Source organism: Anticarsia gemmatalis, chromosome 5 (genome assembly GCF_050436995.1).
Source record: "Anticarsia gemmatalis isolate Benzon Research Colony breed Stoneville strain chromosome 5, ilAntGemm2 primary, whole genome shotgun sequence".
NCBI lineage: Eukaryota > Metazoa > Arthropoda > Insecta > Lepidoptera > Erebidae > Anticarsia > Anticarsia gemmatalis.
In genome coordinates, this window is record NC_134749.1 from 3,953,358 (window position 1) to 3,970,800 (window position 17,443).

Genomic DNA, 17,443 nt, shown 5'->3' on the forward strand with positions numbered 1-17,443 from the left:
AATGGCGAATTTGTGTTTTCTTGCGATGACCAAGTCGATCTATTTGTTTTAAAGGTATTTTTTTTTTATTGGCATGATAATAACATACGTAATAACTTAAGACAGAAGGTCCTTTAAGTAGAGACTAAATAGATTAGTCGACTTGGTATTATACAGATCTCACAACTTTTTACGGCGAGACTTGAGGTTTTTACAGAATGTTTTTGATGGCATCTCACTTCTTTTTGTAGAGCGAACATAAGTCCAATTTGTATGGAAAGACGTTATATTTTTTCATAATTCAACATATTTTCCTATGGGAATGTTGTTCAGTTTCATGGGCTAAACACCCTTACCCACCCTATACCCCCTCCCGTTATGCCTCATATAGTATGTACCTATTTACACCTATTTATTTTATTTTCTACAGTAATAATAATTCTTTAACTGCAAATGTAACCTTGTAATCTTATACATTTATATGGGATTACAAAGTTATTGTTGCAGTTGGTGTATTTAGAAAACTGGACCGAAATTAGAAAATATTGGATTTTTCCCATGATTAAGACACTAAATCCTATTTGTATTCTAAATTTTAAGCTTCTAAGTCTGCTAGAAGTACCTTAGACTTTTGATGATCGGTGAGTCAGTGAGTCAGTGAATCAGTGAATCAGTGAGTGACAAAATTCAAAATTTTAACAAGTTGTCATTCTTAAACTACTGGTTCAAATTGACTGAAATTTTAAACATACCGTATTTATACAATGACTGATTAGTTGCTGAAAATCCAGGCTTCTTGTTTTATCCACAACGAAATTATAGGGGTGTCAAAAATAGCCCGAATTGCTTCGAGAAAAGGATGTTACGGCCGTGCCGCTTTTTTTTTGCTCGACTTGCGGGGGCACTTCCGTGCCCCCAGATCTCAGTTCCACATTTTTATATTTGATAGTGACATTATACAAAAATATCGCAAAAGGTTAACAAAACTATGTTTCACGTGAAAACGCTTACACAAACAGTCCCTTGGCAGGTCCTCCGTCCGTCCCCTGCCTCGGGTGGCAACAGGAAATTTGGCAAAGTTTCTCACTTATATTTATGTAGCTTGTGAGATAGGGACTTTATGCAAATATTATTACTGTCTGTACACGTACCGTGTTCTAGTTACTGCTAATTTTGTTTGATTGTAACCATATTTGTGTTAGTTAATTTTGGAGATGGAGTTATTGATTTGTCTTACGTAACGTACTTGATTATTATGACGATTTCACCCTTGCCGGTTGCCATTAAATTATATTTTTTATTTGAATTAGATGTATAGTCAAATCTTTCAGTAGCACATGCAAAGAAACTATTTCGATTTCTATGTGAATCAAATAAGTATGTGAAAATTGTGATGTTACTAGTTATTTTTCTAACAAAAACTAGTTAATCAAACGTCAGATAAAATTGCCGATGAAAGCATGTATCTCTACTACAGACAAGTTTGCATCACTTTCACATGAAAATCAACAAAACACCCCTAAGTAATAATTCACGAACACTCTTCATATAGTTTTGAGTGTGTTGATCGACAACTAAACCAAATACAGTTAATTGGTTACCAGTAGACAGATCTGTGTGCTCAGCCTCGCTAAAAGGACCGCAAACACACGCCATACACGGCCTGTTTGTTCAATATCGATGACTAGCAGGGGACTGAGTTTGATCGACGATAGGTATTAAATTATGTAGTGTTAGAATGTTCGGTCAAAAATTGTCGAATGGTAAAGCAATTCACTACAGTTTTATTTAATTCTATTTATACTTGGAACTTAATGCGGCATTAAATAATAGTATGAAGGTAAAACATATAATTTACTGTTATACTCTATGTTACTAAGTAGTAATGGGAAAATAAATGTTTTAAAAAAGTAGGACTCGAAAGGATTGGTCGCCTCATGGAAAAAAACAGTATCTATCGCCTTGAATTAGAAATTAACCAAAGAAAGGTAAAAGTGATGAAAATCTCGTATGTAATGATTGCAGTATATAGAAATCTTCATTAAATAAGAATTACTGAAAAACATATAACCTTAATCTTATTCTTATCAATATCGATGTCATTTATCGTATCTTTCCCAAAAATCTTTTATTGTCCGCTTTATTGAACCTCAATAAGGGGCGAAATTAAAGATTTCGGGTCAATGGGTCCTAATACAGGGTACAATAAAGAAGTATGTGAAACTGAAAATATCTGACAATAGGTGGGTGAATTTTTGGCTAAAAATAACTTTCATATAATGACCATTATATTTGGGTTTGACGTCTGGATATCATTACCTTTCCTTCAGAACTGTCAGTCACAAAAATTTGAACATCTTATTCACAATATGAGCTCAAATATGCTACTCTACATGTCAAGATGGTATCACTTGCAGATTATGGGACCAGTAGCGCTTCTCTACAATCGATTCTCTACAATCAGTACTTTCAAATATCAAAAGATTAACGTGTAGAATGGTTTTCAAAAATTGTTCCTAAGGTATCCTCTAGAGGCGCTGATCAATTTTCATACAATATTTTTTGATAGCTAGCTTTTAGTCGATAGTGGTAGAGAATTGTGTTACTGAATTCATGATTACTTCGTTGTAGACTTTTTATTTTATGTAAAAAAGACTGGTATATAGTAACATTGTTGAGAAAACTATAAGTGGGTGAAGATAGACAGACGAAAAATCGTAATAAATATGATTTCATAGCAATTATCCTACAAACAAGATTCTACATTAATATGTATTACATGTATCTGTATAATAACACCGGCTATAAATCCCAATCCAAACAACATTTTTCTTCCAATCAGTTAGAATTCCTTCCCACTAATTCCTTTGATATAAATGATTTCCTTCCATTTGTGAGAACAGTGATTAATACATTATCACCGGTATCATTTATTTGTGGTCCTTTCTCGTGACCTTTAGGGTCAAGCAGATAACCGCTGTAACAAGCTTTTGACCCCACTTTGACCCTACTCCTTGGGTCTGTTCCAATAGTAAATTTCCCCCGGGAACCTTGTAATTTATCGTACCAAATTTCTGTTAGTAGTGTTAATCTTTTCACATGAACTGATTCTTCGGGTTTTTATGAATGGTTAATGATATGTGGTTATTGTGGGGTAATATTTAACCATTTATGAGGTGGTGGAATAATGAAACTTCTTTTTATATGGATATTTCAAACTTTGTATATACATCATTCACAGTATTTGTTATTTTTGACGTAGCTATTAGCATAGTTAAGGACAATTCTAGGTCTAGTATATTTTATACATTCTAATATTTTTAACTATACTTAGTTGTTAAATTAGTATAACACAAACGTGTAAGAAACGTGTAATGTGATAGTATAAAGGTAAAATATGTAATTTGCTTATATTTACAAAATGTGATAGCTTGACCGACCCGAACCTACCTTCTGACATATAATACGAACCTTCCAGTATTTAGTTACTCGGACTCTAATACATACAAGTGCTAAATGTGTCTTATACTACATAGACAATAAATTGTCTTTAGTCAGTACAGGTTTAAGTTCATGTGATAACCAATAGGTACATCACGTAATTTACGTTTCCCTTTTGTATAGCCTCTAAGCTTAACTGGACTATGAGTATCTTGGGAGACATTAGAACTTACTTATATAAAACTACTACCGTTGGATCAAACTAGGCTCTGGATCGAGTACCGGTGGCTTAATGTGAATCGTGAAGTTTTACGATCAATTTCCAATATCTATAAAATGTATACAAATGATTTTGGTTTTGTTGTTTTCGTAGGTACTTCTTTTGGCGTCGATCGGCGCAAGACTGATTAGGAATAGAAATGGATGCCGTGGCTGAAATTAGTCGGATAGATCATACAAGTACATATTATTCCACAGATTTTATAAATCACAGCTAATTTATAATTCAATTTAGTTTGAAATGCATTTCGTTATTGTTTTTGTGTTTTTAAATGACACAATTAAGTATGTCGTTTCACAATTGATCGCAAAGATGTTTGGAGACATTGACACAAAAGCTAGCTGAACAAAACCTAAGCTTTACGTAAAATATATCAGGACTTTGTATCTAAATAGAAAAGGATTACAGACTTCAATTCAAATATTATTACATCTACTTTCTATCTAGTACAAATAGTACAAGTACCCATATAACAGAGAAAGTACTAAATAAAAAACAATGTACACAACAAAACAAATAATAAAATACCTTTATACAAGCTCGTATCGTTACAACGCGTGTGAACCGCAGATATTTTCATGAAACTTGATCTAAATATTATATCAAATTCCTTTTCATGAATATAACATATTCCACGTCCCCTGTGGGACGATTTTGTTGTGTATTATATGTATACCCGTTATACATACTTTTATGTATACACATGAGTACGCAGAATCCCTTGAGAAAAAAACATTACCGCTCTAGACACGTAACCTACATAAATATTATGATATTTTTTCATGGCAGTATGCGACGCGATGGTAAATTTGAATAGGGCTTTTTTCATTGGTTTAATTTAAATATAAGATCGCTTCTTTGAGATAATCACTTCAAGGTTACACAATTCTGGAGCACGATTCTCTACCCCTATCAAATTTCAACATCTGGCTGGATATTGACAAATGTATAAGGATATTGATAGATGTGTCAAAACCTAATCAACGCCCCTAGCAGATACCACAATAACTAATTTTTCAGTACATTTTAAAGTCAAACTCTCGATACTCGATATTACTGTACATAATAGAGTTAATGTACCATATTTACTATTGATTACAATAGTTACTATAGTTGACAAGATAAATTTTATTTTAAACCGTACAAAGGGCATGTAAACCTCGCACACAACATTGAGTAAAGTTTACACAACCCCAATATTCTGTGAAAAATAAAACAAAGTCATAAAGCAAGATATCACCGATGTTAAAGCAAAGGTTAAGCATTAAATATGCACCATTTTAACGGATTACTTCACCGGGTATTTGCATTTAACAAACACTTTGAGCCGTTGGGAAAAATAAAAGTTTTAAAGTCGGCTATAAAGAGTAAAATAAATAGCGAAACGACTCATAAAGTAGTTTCAGTGTCAGATGTTAAAAACTTTTATAAAATGGTGTTAAGTCTCTTTGATAACGTTTTGAGAGAGAAGGTTCTGAATTCAATAGGTATGCTTTTGAAAAATAATCAATTGGCTAAGTCTTACTGATTGTGAAAACTTCATTAACGACGATTTTTTTACATAAAGTTTTAAAGACGGCACTTACACACAGATACTTTTAAAAGTAATTATAGAATATATATTTTAACTAATATTTTAGACATTGTGACAGGTTACCACAACATTACGGCTTCATAAACGTGGCTTACCCGAATCTATCCCAAAACAAAAAAGTCTTCCCAAAGTTTCTTATCTGTTATTAATCTCTAAACAATATAACAGCCATGTAGAACTTGATACTATAAAATATCGCAGTAAAGAGCAGTCAGGCGTTTTTTACTATACTTTGAAACATAAAATATTTGAGACCGTGTTTCCTTCTCAATGCGAGTTTTTATGTGCCTCACGTATAATTTATCGTCTGTCGATAGAACAAGATCGATGCTCCGATATCGAAGATAATTAATAGGTTAAGAAGACTCCAGGACTATATTTTTATAGCTAAAGTTTAATTTATTACTGAAATGTCTTGTATGTTAAGTAGGTTTAATTAATCAAAGAACAGGTAATTAAGTATTTTTACTTGTAGGGAATAAATGGTTTTGTATACAATTCAATTCAGTTTTTCTTATACTCGGTAGTTCTTAATAGCGCGCACTATCCCATTAAAATTACTTTAATAAATAGTAGAGGCGCTAATCAGTTAGTTAATCTGACAAAACTTCTCGATGGTTAGTTAGAAGTGACATGAACGCCGTAATGTGACCAGAAAAAAAAATATTTTATTAAAAATACTTTTTTGGTAATACCTATATAAAGAATTAAAATACTCTTCATTTGATGAAATAAGACAGCAGGAACGGAAATATAGAACGTATAAAATGAGTTGAGATATTATTCATAATATTTCAGTCGCTAACGTTATTGAAAGATATTGCATGTGACGTAGCAGTCTGTTTCACGTGGAGTCTCCTTCAATATGTCAATACGATATATATCATTATGCCACACAAACTGTAATGTAAAATCGTATGTGTTAATTTCGATTATAACTATGTGGGTGTTAAAATCCGCTAAGTTGTTTTTCGTGATTGCGTACCAAACATTTATCCAACCCCCAATCTTTTGTAAAATTGGTATGTAAGTACCTATACTATAATAAAAAAAATTCAACACATACCGAATAATTAAGCACGTATCTTGTTATAATTTCCGTAAGTACATAGTATTAGCAAATCGAATTATTATATTTAATTCAAAGATGACTGACTGACACAATGATCTATCAACGAACAACCCAAACCACCAGACGGATCGGGATGTAATTTAGCATTCAGGTTGAAGTTATGACGTAGGCATCCGCTAAGAAAGGATTTTGATTTATGCTACCTTCAGGGGGATAAAATATAGAATAAAAGTCTGTATGATAATTCTGTCATAAGTAAGTCACAAACCACGCGGACGAAGTCGCGGACAAAAGCCAGTAAATCTATAAAGCGGAATTATTTAAATAATGGTTAGTAGTACATCTCCATAGAATACGTCTTCAGGTTATATTAATATGATATAGGTATAGATTCTAACACTTTTATTAGATCTACCTGAATGTGGGTAATGAAATCTTGCAAGTGGAATTAAGGTCCAGTTCCGGCGAGACGAGGCGACGATTGGATGGAAGGAAATTGACATTTTTACGCTAGAATATTTCCATCCCAGGTGAGCTTGGAAAAGTAAAGTTTCTTACTGTTTTATTATTTAAATTTCTTTGAAATATATTACTCTGTTTAATTTATTATTGGTTAATAAAAATAAGTTAAAATTAGTTAATAAAAACTTGAAATAACTAAGAAAATTGTTCTAATAATAACGCTTATTAATCCACACCAATAAAATAAAGCTCAGAAGTTTGTTGCATGGGTGACCATACTGACCATATTATACACATCGATTTCCTCCGTTAAGCAAGTAATATTGTGGGTCCCGACGTTCGTATTTAAAGATCTTAAACAGTCGTTACCTTGAAAGAAGGAGCTAGAAGCTTGAAAATTTGATTATTCGTTACTCTAATCATTTATATTATGCTTATTCCTATAAGTTTAGTCTGTCACAATAATACGTCTAAAAATAAAACAATATATTGGTCCAAAAATACTCACACTTTTGAGTCATAAAACGACATCATTATTTTTCGTGCACCCCACTCATTCCTCTCCGCTAAGTTTAGTGCCGCCGCTAATAGCCTTTATAAGCACTAGTACGACCAAAAACTCACTGAAAAGTTTTAAAACTTCCTGCCTTAGGTGTTTCGGTATTTATATAAAAACTCTCAAATTAATGCTTGTCTGTTTGTTAGTCAACGTGTCACGTAGAAATTACTAAAGAGGTTTTGATTATAAAGTGATACCAACTGTCTTTAACTATAAGTAGTAATTGATTTTAGCATTTGTTAATCGCGATAGTCCATATCACGACAAATAACATTTTTTTTATTATCATTACTGTGATACTGTCTATACGTATTTAGCAGGCTCAATAGATAAACAATCTCTTTTTAAGATTTGTTGCAGTAGGTGACGAAAAACGAAAAAAATAATGTATACTTTCTTCTTTGTTGCTTATCTATGAAGAAGAAAATCATTTAGACTACTTCCAAGCCTTCCTTTTTCTAACCCTGTTGAAGCTTTAAATCTTGTCACAATATTTAAGCAAGCAGGAACGGCGTTCACAACATAGTCTACACATAAAAAGTTACGCTAAAATTTCTCCAGCAGCGCAATATTTAAGGCGATCTCGAATTAATTACGCTGGCAAAGTTTTTAACGTGAATTCTTGTAACGACCTGTGCTGTGCTTAATAAGGCGCCCGAGTCTTGAAGTAATTTTACTGCTTGCCAGTCGAATATGAATTATATTCTGGTTTATTCTTGACATTTTAACTATTTAAAGGGTGCTATGTTTTGGCTTAACTGAGTGGTTTGATTGTAGTAGTGTTTATTCTGTAGATAGATTTCTTATTATACATACTTACGAGTTTTGTCTTTTGGTCAAAACGTCGTTTAAGAAATAAGACACCTTGAACTTAAATATGTTAATTAATGGTGTACGATTCGCGATAGGTAAAAATTGATAATTTAAAGTCACTTGCCAAATATGCTGATTTCTAACCTAGCTCCTGCCTGCAGATTTGTCCGAGAGAAAAAGCATCCATATGTCAGTTCAAGTAGTTTCTTTTAAATAGGCTATCACACGTACATCTCAAACTCTCGCATTTACCTTAGCAGGAAATACGCTAGGGGCCGTTGACTTGAGAGCTACTCGATAGCTGGCTCGATAGTTTTAGAAAGTGGCCCTTCTACTGTAAAGTTTATTTAAAATATATCGCGTTTTAAAAAGAGAAGTATACTACAAAAATGGTGTACGATAAATAGCTGATCAATATCTACTACGTGATTTCCATTAAAGAAATGATGACTACAGAGGTCAATAACCTCATTAAGGCAACCAGATGGCTTGGAACTAAAGGCTTTTATTGCCAATTTATCTAGCTTACAAGACAGCCAGAGCATAAATCGATATATTCATAAATGCAGCAGAACCTTTGTGCATTTGTACGAAATATTCCTTTTAATATTAAACTCAACCAGCAATATTTTCAAAGTTAGAAATAATATTTTCTAAGCAGGCTATCTAAATGCAGTCACTATGGATTCTACAGTTATTCATCCGACGAACAATAATCAACTTGCTATACCAAAGATATTGTGTATTTAAGTAACAAGAGTTTAAATCAAAGAACATATTCGTTCGATCTACCAACTTACTACATACTAGAGTGTGACGTGGCGCAGTGGTTTAGGTCGCCATGCTGCGACCACTGCGTCGGGAGGTCGTGGGTTCGATTCCCATACGGAACAATTATATTATTTGTGCGATCCGCTTATAATTGTTTCGGGTCTGGTAGTAATTTGTGTCCGTTGATTGTATGTTTGTAAAAGTCCCCGCGACTCAAGAGAGAGCCTAAGCACGGGAGATGTCTTTAAAAAAAAATTGATTCATTTATTCATGGTTTAGTTAACTGTCAACTATTTGCAAAGCTGTTCTCATCATCCGAAGGCTTAACGACTGTTATCTTCATTGACATCAAGACGAATTGACTTTTTACGTTCCCTCCGAAGCCCAGAGACGCTCAGCTTAAATAGCACTGTTCGGCCACATATCTATAATGTGTTCGCGCCACGGTTGCTTTACCCTATTGATCGTTTAGTGACCAGTGAGCACAACTACCTCTACTATGAAAGGCATGAGCTCTAAATTAAAACAAATAAGCTAATAATATTAATAAACTAGCCAGACTTTATATGTCAAAGAATTTATTCATTAGACAAACGTAATGCATTTCTGTGATAATATTGCATGAAAATGCTTTCTCTGAGCGTGGGTTTAAAAGAAGTTGATGGCACTAAAACGAAAGTTTTATATGAATACGTAAAGCGTTTATTTTCGTTAAAAGTAAATTGGTTAAGACGATATTCTTGTAGAATGCTGCAATAATATGTAACATACTAAAATTAATAGCTCTTTTACAAGGTTGCTAGAATAGATTTCCCTGAGGTTCCAAATGTTTTTAAAAACTTGTCACAGTTTCAAAATCAAGTAAATTAAATGGGATGATAAAAATAAAAACATAAAGATCAAGGATAATTTTGATCCATTTGGATCTTAAAATGACTTATTTTTAACCGTAACCCCATTTTCTAAAAACGCTTTCGAGAATAAAAAAAATGACATTAAAAATATATTTAGTTCCTACGGCCTCCGCTAGAGGCGCTAATCAGGTGTTCATACAAGGGTCAGTCAATAGGGTAACTTGTATTGGATTAATGTATTCAATGATCATACATTTGGCATGATCAGCTTACTATTGAATCTTAATTACACTGCAGAAATTGTTTTACAAATTAGGTATTTCCAACGCGTTTTAATTGGCAGATAACGAAACAATAATGTTGCGATAACCCCTGATAGTAAAGTAAGGCTAGAAACACAGTTACGCGAATTCGGAACGTATAGAGCGTACGGACACAGAGGCAGATTTATATTTTAATTTTAAAGCTCATACAAGCCTACTAATATTATAAATGCGAAGGTTTGTGAGTATGTATGTATGTATGGATGCTTGTTACTCTTTCGCACAAATACTACTGAATCGATTACGATGAAATTTGGTATTTAGGTAGCTAAAGACCCAGAATAACACATAGGAATACTTTTTATACCGGAGTTCCCGAGGGATCGGGATTTACATACATATGTGGACGAAGTCGCCGGCGGCCTCTAGCGCTATATACTATGCTCGCCCCCTTTTACATGGGACTAACATTGTTAATGGTTAAACGCGGGTATATCTCATACACCGCTGCCAACACCTTTTTGACAAACAGGCGTTCTATTTTGTATGTGGTATGAATTTTGAAGCTCATATCGCACTGGCCTTGGAGTCGAGACAGGAATGAAAAAAAAATAGCTTATCTTATGCATTCGGGCTTTTCCTTATTTTGGTATACTTGGTTAATTATACCTAAGGTTATACGTTCCTAATGAGTCTCACCCTTATGAATCATGTTATCATATAATCCGCACACATTAAGAAATTACATACAAAATGCTTTTATATGCAAATATTCATTATATACATAATTGTAAGATAATTAATAGGTATTAAATAAACACAAGAAAACTAATTCAAGTGTTGACAAGAGATGCATGACCTAAAGCCTTACCTCTTACATTGCGGGAACAAAACCGTACCTATTAATGAAACAATAAAAAATACAACAGAAAACTAATTTGTATTAAAAAAACATAGGAAACCGGGTGAAATTAGAAGCGAAATTGATGTAATTAGCTAAGACATTAACTAACCAGTCTCCCATTTCAATTATGATTGGCTGCAGTTTATAGTTGAAACACGTTTACTAACAACTACTTTGGGTCAAAGTATTACGTCAAAGTATTTTATAACAAATAGTATTAGGAAAATGAAAAAAAAATGTAATATAATTTACTGTGTTACTTAAAGTTAAGTAAAGATGATGAATAAAAACTGTGCAACAGTGACGGCCAGTTTAGTAGCTCAAATTAAAGAATAGTTTCTTCTTAATATATTGTCTGATTTAATGATGATATTATTTCAATTTTACAGTAATTTTACCTACTAAAATTATCTAGAAACGGTAAAATAGTCACCATTAATAAGTGAAAACACGGTGACGTGTTGTGTCTGTGTGTCATTAAAATCAAATTAAACACGTAGTACCTTGAAGCATAACAGGAAAATATATATTAATACAAATAACGGGATAATAATGTTATTATTATGTCATTATAAGTAAAACCATTGAGTGGTTATGAAGTGTTCGTGTTATACAATGTTCCTTTCAACTGTTTTCACTTTGTTATGTGCGTGCATTTTCTTTATAATCGTTCCAAGTAAGTTTTTTTAAAGATTTCATTATTTATTCATTATAACATATGTAGGTATGTTATTACAACGATAGTGAAGTATTTCGTGTATTTATTGTTAACTAGTATTAAGTTTACTTGTTTAAACACATCGTTATTGAAAACTTAGGTACTACCAAGTGATATCAACTTAAGCTGTAGTGTAATTTGGTACAGACAGTACCACCGAGAGAAAACACTCAGAATTTTCTTATATAGTTTCTGCGGCGCCCGCTAGAGGCGCTGATCTGAATTTCATACAAAAATTGTCGATAGGTAGTCGCTTTTTGAAAATCGACACTATTAGCAAAATTAATTTTGTTGATAGGTTATAAGCGAAAATGCTAGTGTTATATTTATATCGTAAAATCTGATATGTTTTTTATTAATAGATGTTCAAGCGCACTTAATTAAAGAACGCGCTATCGAGGCACAAAAATCATGTGAGAAATCAGGTAAGTGAAAAACGTTTCTAAATAATTTTATTTACAAGTACAATATCCATACTAATATCACAAACATGTTAATATGTCCGTATGTTTGATCCTCTTTCACGTCAAAACGGCGATACAACATCGGATAATACTTTTTCACTATAGTCCGCCAACTTAGAAGGAAGCCTGGCAGAGTTCTGGCACCCACAATTTATTTACATTCTTACACTTAAATGAATTAATCATTCTGTGTATCTCCAATAGAAAATATCGCATTCAACCGGCCAACGTTAGATGCATAAATTTAAGAGTCAACGATGCTCAAAATTTAGAATGTTGTTGACCTCCGTAAACCTAGCACACATGGTTCAATACGAAGTTGTTACTCAGGTATATGGCAATAGTTATCAAATAAAACTAAAATATTGTTATTTTTAGGTTACAAATTAATGTCAAACGGCTGCTACAAGTACCACGCAACACCCTTAACGTGGAACAAAGCATACTGGACGTGCATGTCTGAAGGCGCGTACTTAGTCGTGATCAATAATATAGAAGAAATGCGCCTCTTGAAGAGAAAGAACATGCTTCAGAATCCATACGGAACTCATGTCGGATTGCAGTACAATGTTGAAAGTCAGAAATGGAGCAGTCTTCAAGGTATTTAGTATGGTCTATTTTATTGTTTTGTTAGTGGTGAGCCTAGCGTCAAAACCTTGTTTAAACGCAAGGCATTCGATATAGCTTAACGACTGCTATCTTAATTGACAATAACTGGGACCGACTTTTTACGTGCCTTCCAAAGAACAGAGATACCCAGTTTAAATTACTCTAAGCGGTCACCCGTCAATGAGCAGACCGCGGCAAGTGTCACTTAACCCACAATCGTTTACCGACTGCTGAGCGCAACTGGCTATGGCCGTTTAGAAAGGTCAGGCATGATTTCAAGTACCTTCTACCTAGATACAAGGACACGTGACATATAGTGTCTATCTTTTAAATTTCAGGAGATATGATGGAAAACTTATACAACAAGTGGGTAGAAGGCTCTCCGCCTCAAGACGAGATACTGACGTGTGGTGTCATGATGAGCACTTTGAAACTAATCAACTGGCCCTGCGACGGTGAATACGGGATCTATCAGCCCTTCATCTGCGAAAAGACTACAAAATTATGATATAGAAATGAAAATAATATAGGTAATGGAGTAATTGAAATAAATTTAGTTTTTTTTTTACCTGAAGTACGATGTTCTACAGTCGGTAGTATACAGTATCGAGATTGAACATTTAAAATGTACTGCCAAAATAGTTCCTACTACGCCCGCTAGAGGCGCTGATTACATTTTCGTGCACAATTTCTCAATAGCTAGCCGGTTGACGATAGTCGATATTAATAGAGAATCGCGGCACTGAACCGCGATTTTCTACAGTCAGTACTCTCGACTACCGAGAGACCGACAACTAAAATTACCCCAAGAAAATAGTTCTTGCTATATACGCTTGGAGCACTGATCATTTCTTTATCGGATAGTCGATAGTACCTAGTTGATAGTCACTCCCTGTATAAGTTACTAGTGTGACAATTTAATGTGAACAAAACATTGATACTTTGGCTTTTCGATTGGTTGAGAATCAGAAGTAGTGCAATGGTTATGTTTCTTTAAAGCATAAGTTTATCAAAAATTCTTGGTTAATATGCAATATTTATTGGTCAGATATTTCGCAAGACAAATTCAATACCATGAAAAATGTATTATTTGTACCATACAGTTCGCGTAATTTTAAAAACAACATTCTCGGCCGTCCATTCGTCTTTGTTCAGATGTTGTGTGAGAAAGCTGTTCGAAGAAACGAAACATATACAGGCTGTTCTATTAAATATCTACTGTAATGGTTTGTACTCGTAAATACTGACTGGCGTAAAATATTTTTTATTTTTGACGAGACCATAATATATGTTTTGTGCTCCCACTTTAATCAATCACAGTCACATGCTTACTTAAGCGCGCACATAACAACTAGGGACATTAGTCCCTAGTAGTTATATGCGCCCTTAAGTTAAAAAAGATTATGCACAACTGACGATGGAATATAATGCTAAACCGTTTTATCAACGTAATCATTTTTATACAATATTTTTTACAATCACCCTGTAAACATAAGAAGTTTAAAACAGCTCGTTAGCGGTGACATAATACTTCATTTATGGACAGTACGACATTGAACAAGTCTTGATACTTGATTGATCATTAGGAGTATTATTATTGCACAGTTATAAACAAACATATAGCGCGATTAATTCAACTTGATACTATCTTATCGGATTATTGATAGAATATCTTTATAAATGACTTATTTATAAATACGCTTGCAGTGTTAAACTACGGTTTCCAAGTTTCTGTAGTAAATAAAAGTTCGAAGTTTCGTTGATTTTGGAATAGCTTCCGAGAGATACAAATCGTGTTTGACATTTGGTCACCTGTCTAAATTAGTTTCATTATCATTCGCTAGGAGCGCTGATTAGTCTTACGTATTAAATTGATAAGTTTTCGATATCTAGGCGCGATAGTATTTCGTAATCGCATATTTATACACAATGAGGAACATGTTTATTTTTAATTTTCAATATGTGTGATTAAAATGTTACTTTGTATAAAACAGTTAAGTATTTCTAGTTACAGTGAAGTGAGTGTCTCATAATGTTTGTTAAAATATTGTTTACTGTTATATGTGTCGGTTTAATACTAATCACCGCGTTTGGTAAGTACAAACAATTTATCTAATAATTTTAAATATTGATAATTATTTCCGTACTTTATTTTATCGCAGTTTTAAGGAAAATTGGCGATAAAATTGCTTGAGTGTTGCATTGAATAATAAGGTAAATAATGTAGTTTTATGTTATTTAGAATATTTTGTTTGCAGAAATCGAAACGGCGGCAAGAGTTATCGAGAAGCGCGCTGCCGAAGCTGAAGGATCTTGCGAAATCGAAGGTACCATCTGTTTTATTAAATACGACTATATACCTTCATACGACATGCTTAAATATATTAATTACGATGAACTATTCGTTTCGGAATTCGTCATAGAACTGCCGCCAAAATACATCGTTGGAAGTATAGTCCAACTTAGTACCTACAGAGCCCTCCATGTAATGTTCGCCAGTTGCAGAGGTATTCAGAATAAAGAACATCATTGATCCTCAGGCTTATGCAGCTGACGGTAGCCTGTTTCATACAGCTACTTTATTTTGGAAAGACACAGGAATATTAATTACAATTTCAATAAATCTTACTTGTTGTCAGACTATAACTCTCGGCTAAACATGTCTCGCAAAAGTCTCTGTTGTATGTGTGTATCGTAACTCATTTTGATATTAATGATTTTAAACTCTCGCGACTTGAACACATAATATTAAAATGTGTAATATCTTAAACGCGATTGAAAAGTATACGTCATTATTTGTTTACCCGACGTCTCGATCGAATTGCATCGACCGTAAATTATACAAACTAACCTAATTTAATTTTCGATCGCGTTCAAGGCTCGTTACATTATAATATAATATCGACATTTATTTCTTTTTAGGATACAAATTCTATTCGAACAGCTGTTATAAGTACCACGATGAGCAAAAAACGTGGAGGGAAGCGAACTCTACGTGTGTGGATGAAGGAAGCCATCTCGTCGTGATAAATACTAAAGACGAAGGAAAACTCTTAAAATCCAAGAATATACTCCGAAATTCTGAGTATGGAACTCACGTGGGACTGCAGTATGATGTGGAAGAAAAGAAATGGACTAGTGTTCTAGGTACCTATGCCTATTGTTGTTAAGATATTTAGTAGATGATTTCACGTCAATGCAAGAAGCGTGAATTACTCGCGTTTGATGGAATATGGAACATATATTTATGTTTTCTGTGCCTGGTTGATAATTCATCTCTATAAATTTGTGCTTATAAGTATGTTTATCAGTTATTTGGTTACCATGGTACAAGCTTTGCTTAGTTTGGAATCAAATAACCGTGTGTGAGTTGTCCAATGATATTTATTTATTTATAACAGTTATTTCATATTTATATTTTGTTTTAACTGTTCGTATGTATTTTTATTATAAGCGACACTAGATTCGATTTCAGTGCGAAATTGTATTTAGGTGTTGATCCAGCTTATCGATCGTGGATCGACGATAAAATAGATTATGATTCATAATAAATTGAAGTTTATCAACAGTTTTTATACACTAGTGGGTTAATCAGTCGATGAACAAAGTTTATCGATCAATCGACAAATCGCCGACTGATAGCGTGTTTAATTAATATTTGATAAAAACTACGAATGATGATGATTCAGTAATGAATGGCAGCCCCTCATGCTTCGGTTTATTGGCGAGGTTACGTGCACAGACCGATCAGAAAACTGATGAGATATATTATATTTAAATATTTTCCTTTTTTTAATACAACTCCCGTTCTTAGTAGTCTTACGTCATGAAAACTTACAAACACAATTATCGGACACATATTAAACATTGCGCTATAAAGGTCGGCTCCGGTCGACCCGCGCCGTCAATCTTAGGCCTCTTTTTTAGACCCTAGTGTCTGTGCTCTCCAATAAATCCATGACAAAATACCTAAAATTTGTTCCTGTTTCAGGTGAAGCAATGGAAGACTTATTCCACGAGTGGAGCGAAGGTTCTACGCCAGATGACGATATCATAACATGTGGTGTAATTATAAAAACGTTGAAACTACTTAGCTGGCCTTGTGATGGTGAATATGGGATCTACCAGCCTTTTGTATGTGAAATAGAACTGGACTTATGATAAATATATATATTTTTTTTATTCAGCTTCTTTCATTATTATTTTACCCTCCTATAAGATGAAACAAATGATCAACTGATTGCTGAATTTCAGATTTTGCAAACAATGCATTAGTCGATCACTGTAACTTTTTATTATGAATTTACTTTGGATTTTTATTATTATTGATGATCAGTCATAAACACTGTACTGTGTAAAGCTAAAAAAATGTTATCGACGACTACAAACCACGCATTCTATTTTTAAGAACTATCTTTAAAATGGAATGTCTGACAGCGACCTTTTATCGGAATGCACTGACTATTTTCCATAGCCTCTTTGACTTTATGGGCAAAGGTCTATTCATTTCTTTCCAAAAACCATCACAAAATAACACAGTGAAGAAATTCCTAAGCAAACGTGAAGGTCTACATATTGACAGGCGGATTACATTAGGTCGTAGGAGCGCTCGCTCATGCGGCACACGTACGGCAGCAGGCTTTATCTGCGCTAGGCAGTT

At 33.6% G+C, this 17,443-nt stretch overlaps 2 protein-coding genes across 3 annotated transcripts; both read left to right on the forward strand.

Annotated features, from left to right (window-relative positions):
• Positions 1 to 11,093: 11,093 nt before the first annotated feature.
• On the forward strand, positions 11,094 to 13,344 carry LOC142973331 (hemolymph lipopolysaccharide-binding protein-like). Of its 2 annotated transcripts, XM_076114982.1 has the most exons (5): positions 11,108 to 11,230; positions 11,382 to 11,668; positions 12,073 to 12,135; positions 12,553 to 12,774; positions 13,122 to 13,344. In XM_076114982.1, exons 2-5 carry the CDS (start codon positions 11,587 to 11,589, stop codon positions 13,289 to 13,291), a joined length of 537 nt encoding a protein of 178 aa, XP_075971097.1. In that variant the 5' UTR covers positions 11,108 to 11,230; positions 11,382 to 11,586; the 3' UTR covers positions 13,292 to 13,344. The 2 variants fall into 2 exon arrangements, with proteins under 2 accessions (XP_075971096.1, XP_075971097.1); XM_076114981.1 differs by having other exon boundaries at positions 11,094 to 11,668.
• Positions 13,345 to 14,484: 1,140 nt separating this feature from the next.
• Positions 14,485 to 16,970, forward strand: LOC142973332 (snaclec coagulation factor IX-binding protein subunit A-like). The gene is made up of 4 exons (XM_076114984.1): positions 14,485 to 14,876; positions 15,042 to 15,110; positions 15,706 to 15,930; positions 16,775 to 16,970. The coding sequence occupies exons 1-4, from the start codon at positions 14,816 to 14,818 to the stop codon at positions 16,942 to 16,944; spliced, it is 525 nt and encodes a 174-aa protein (XP_075971099.1). The 5' UTR covers positions 14,485 to 14,815; the 3' UTR covers positions 16,945 to 16,970.
• Positions 16,971 to 17,443: the final 473 nt, after the last annotated feature.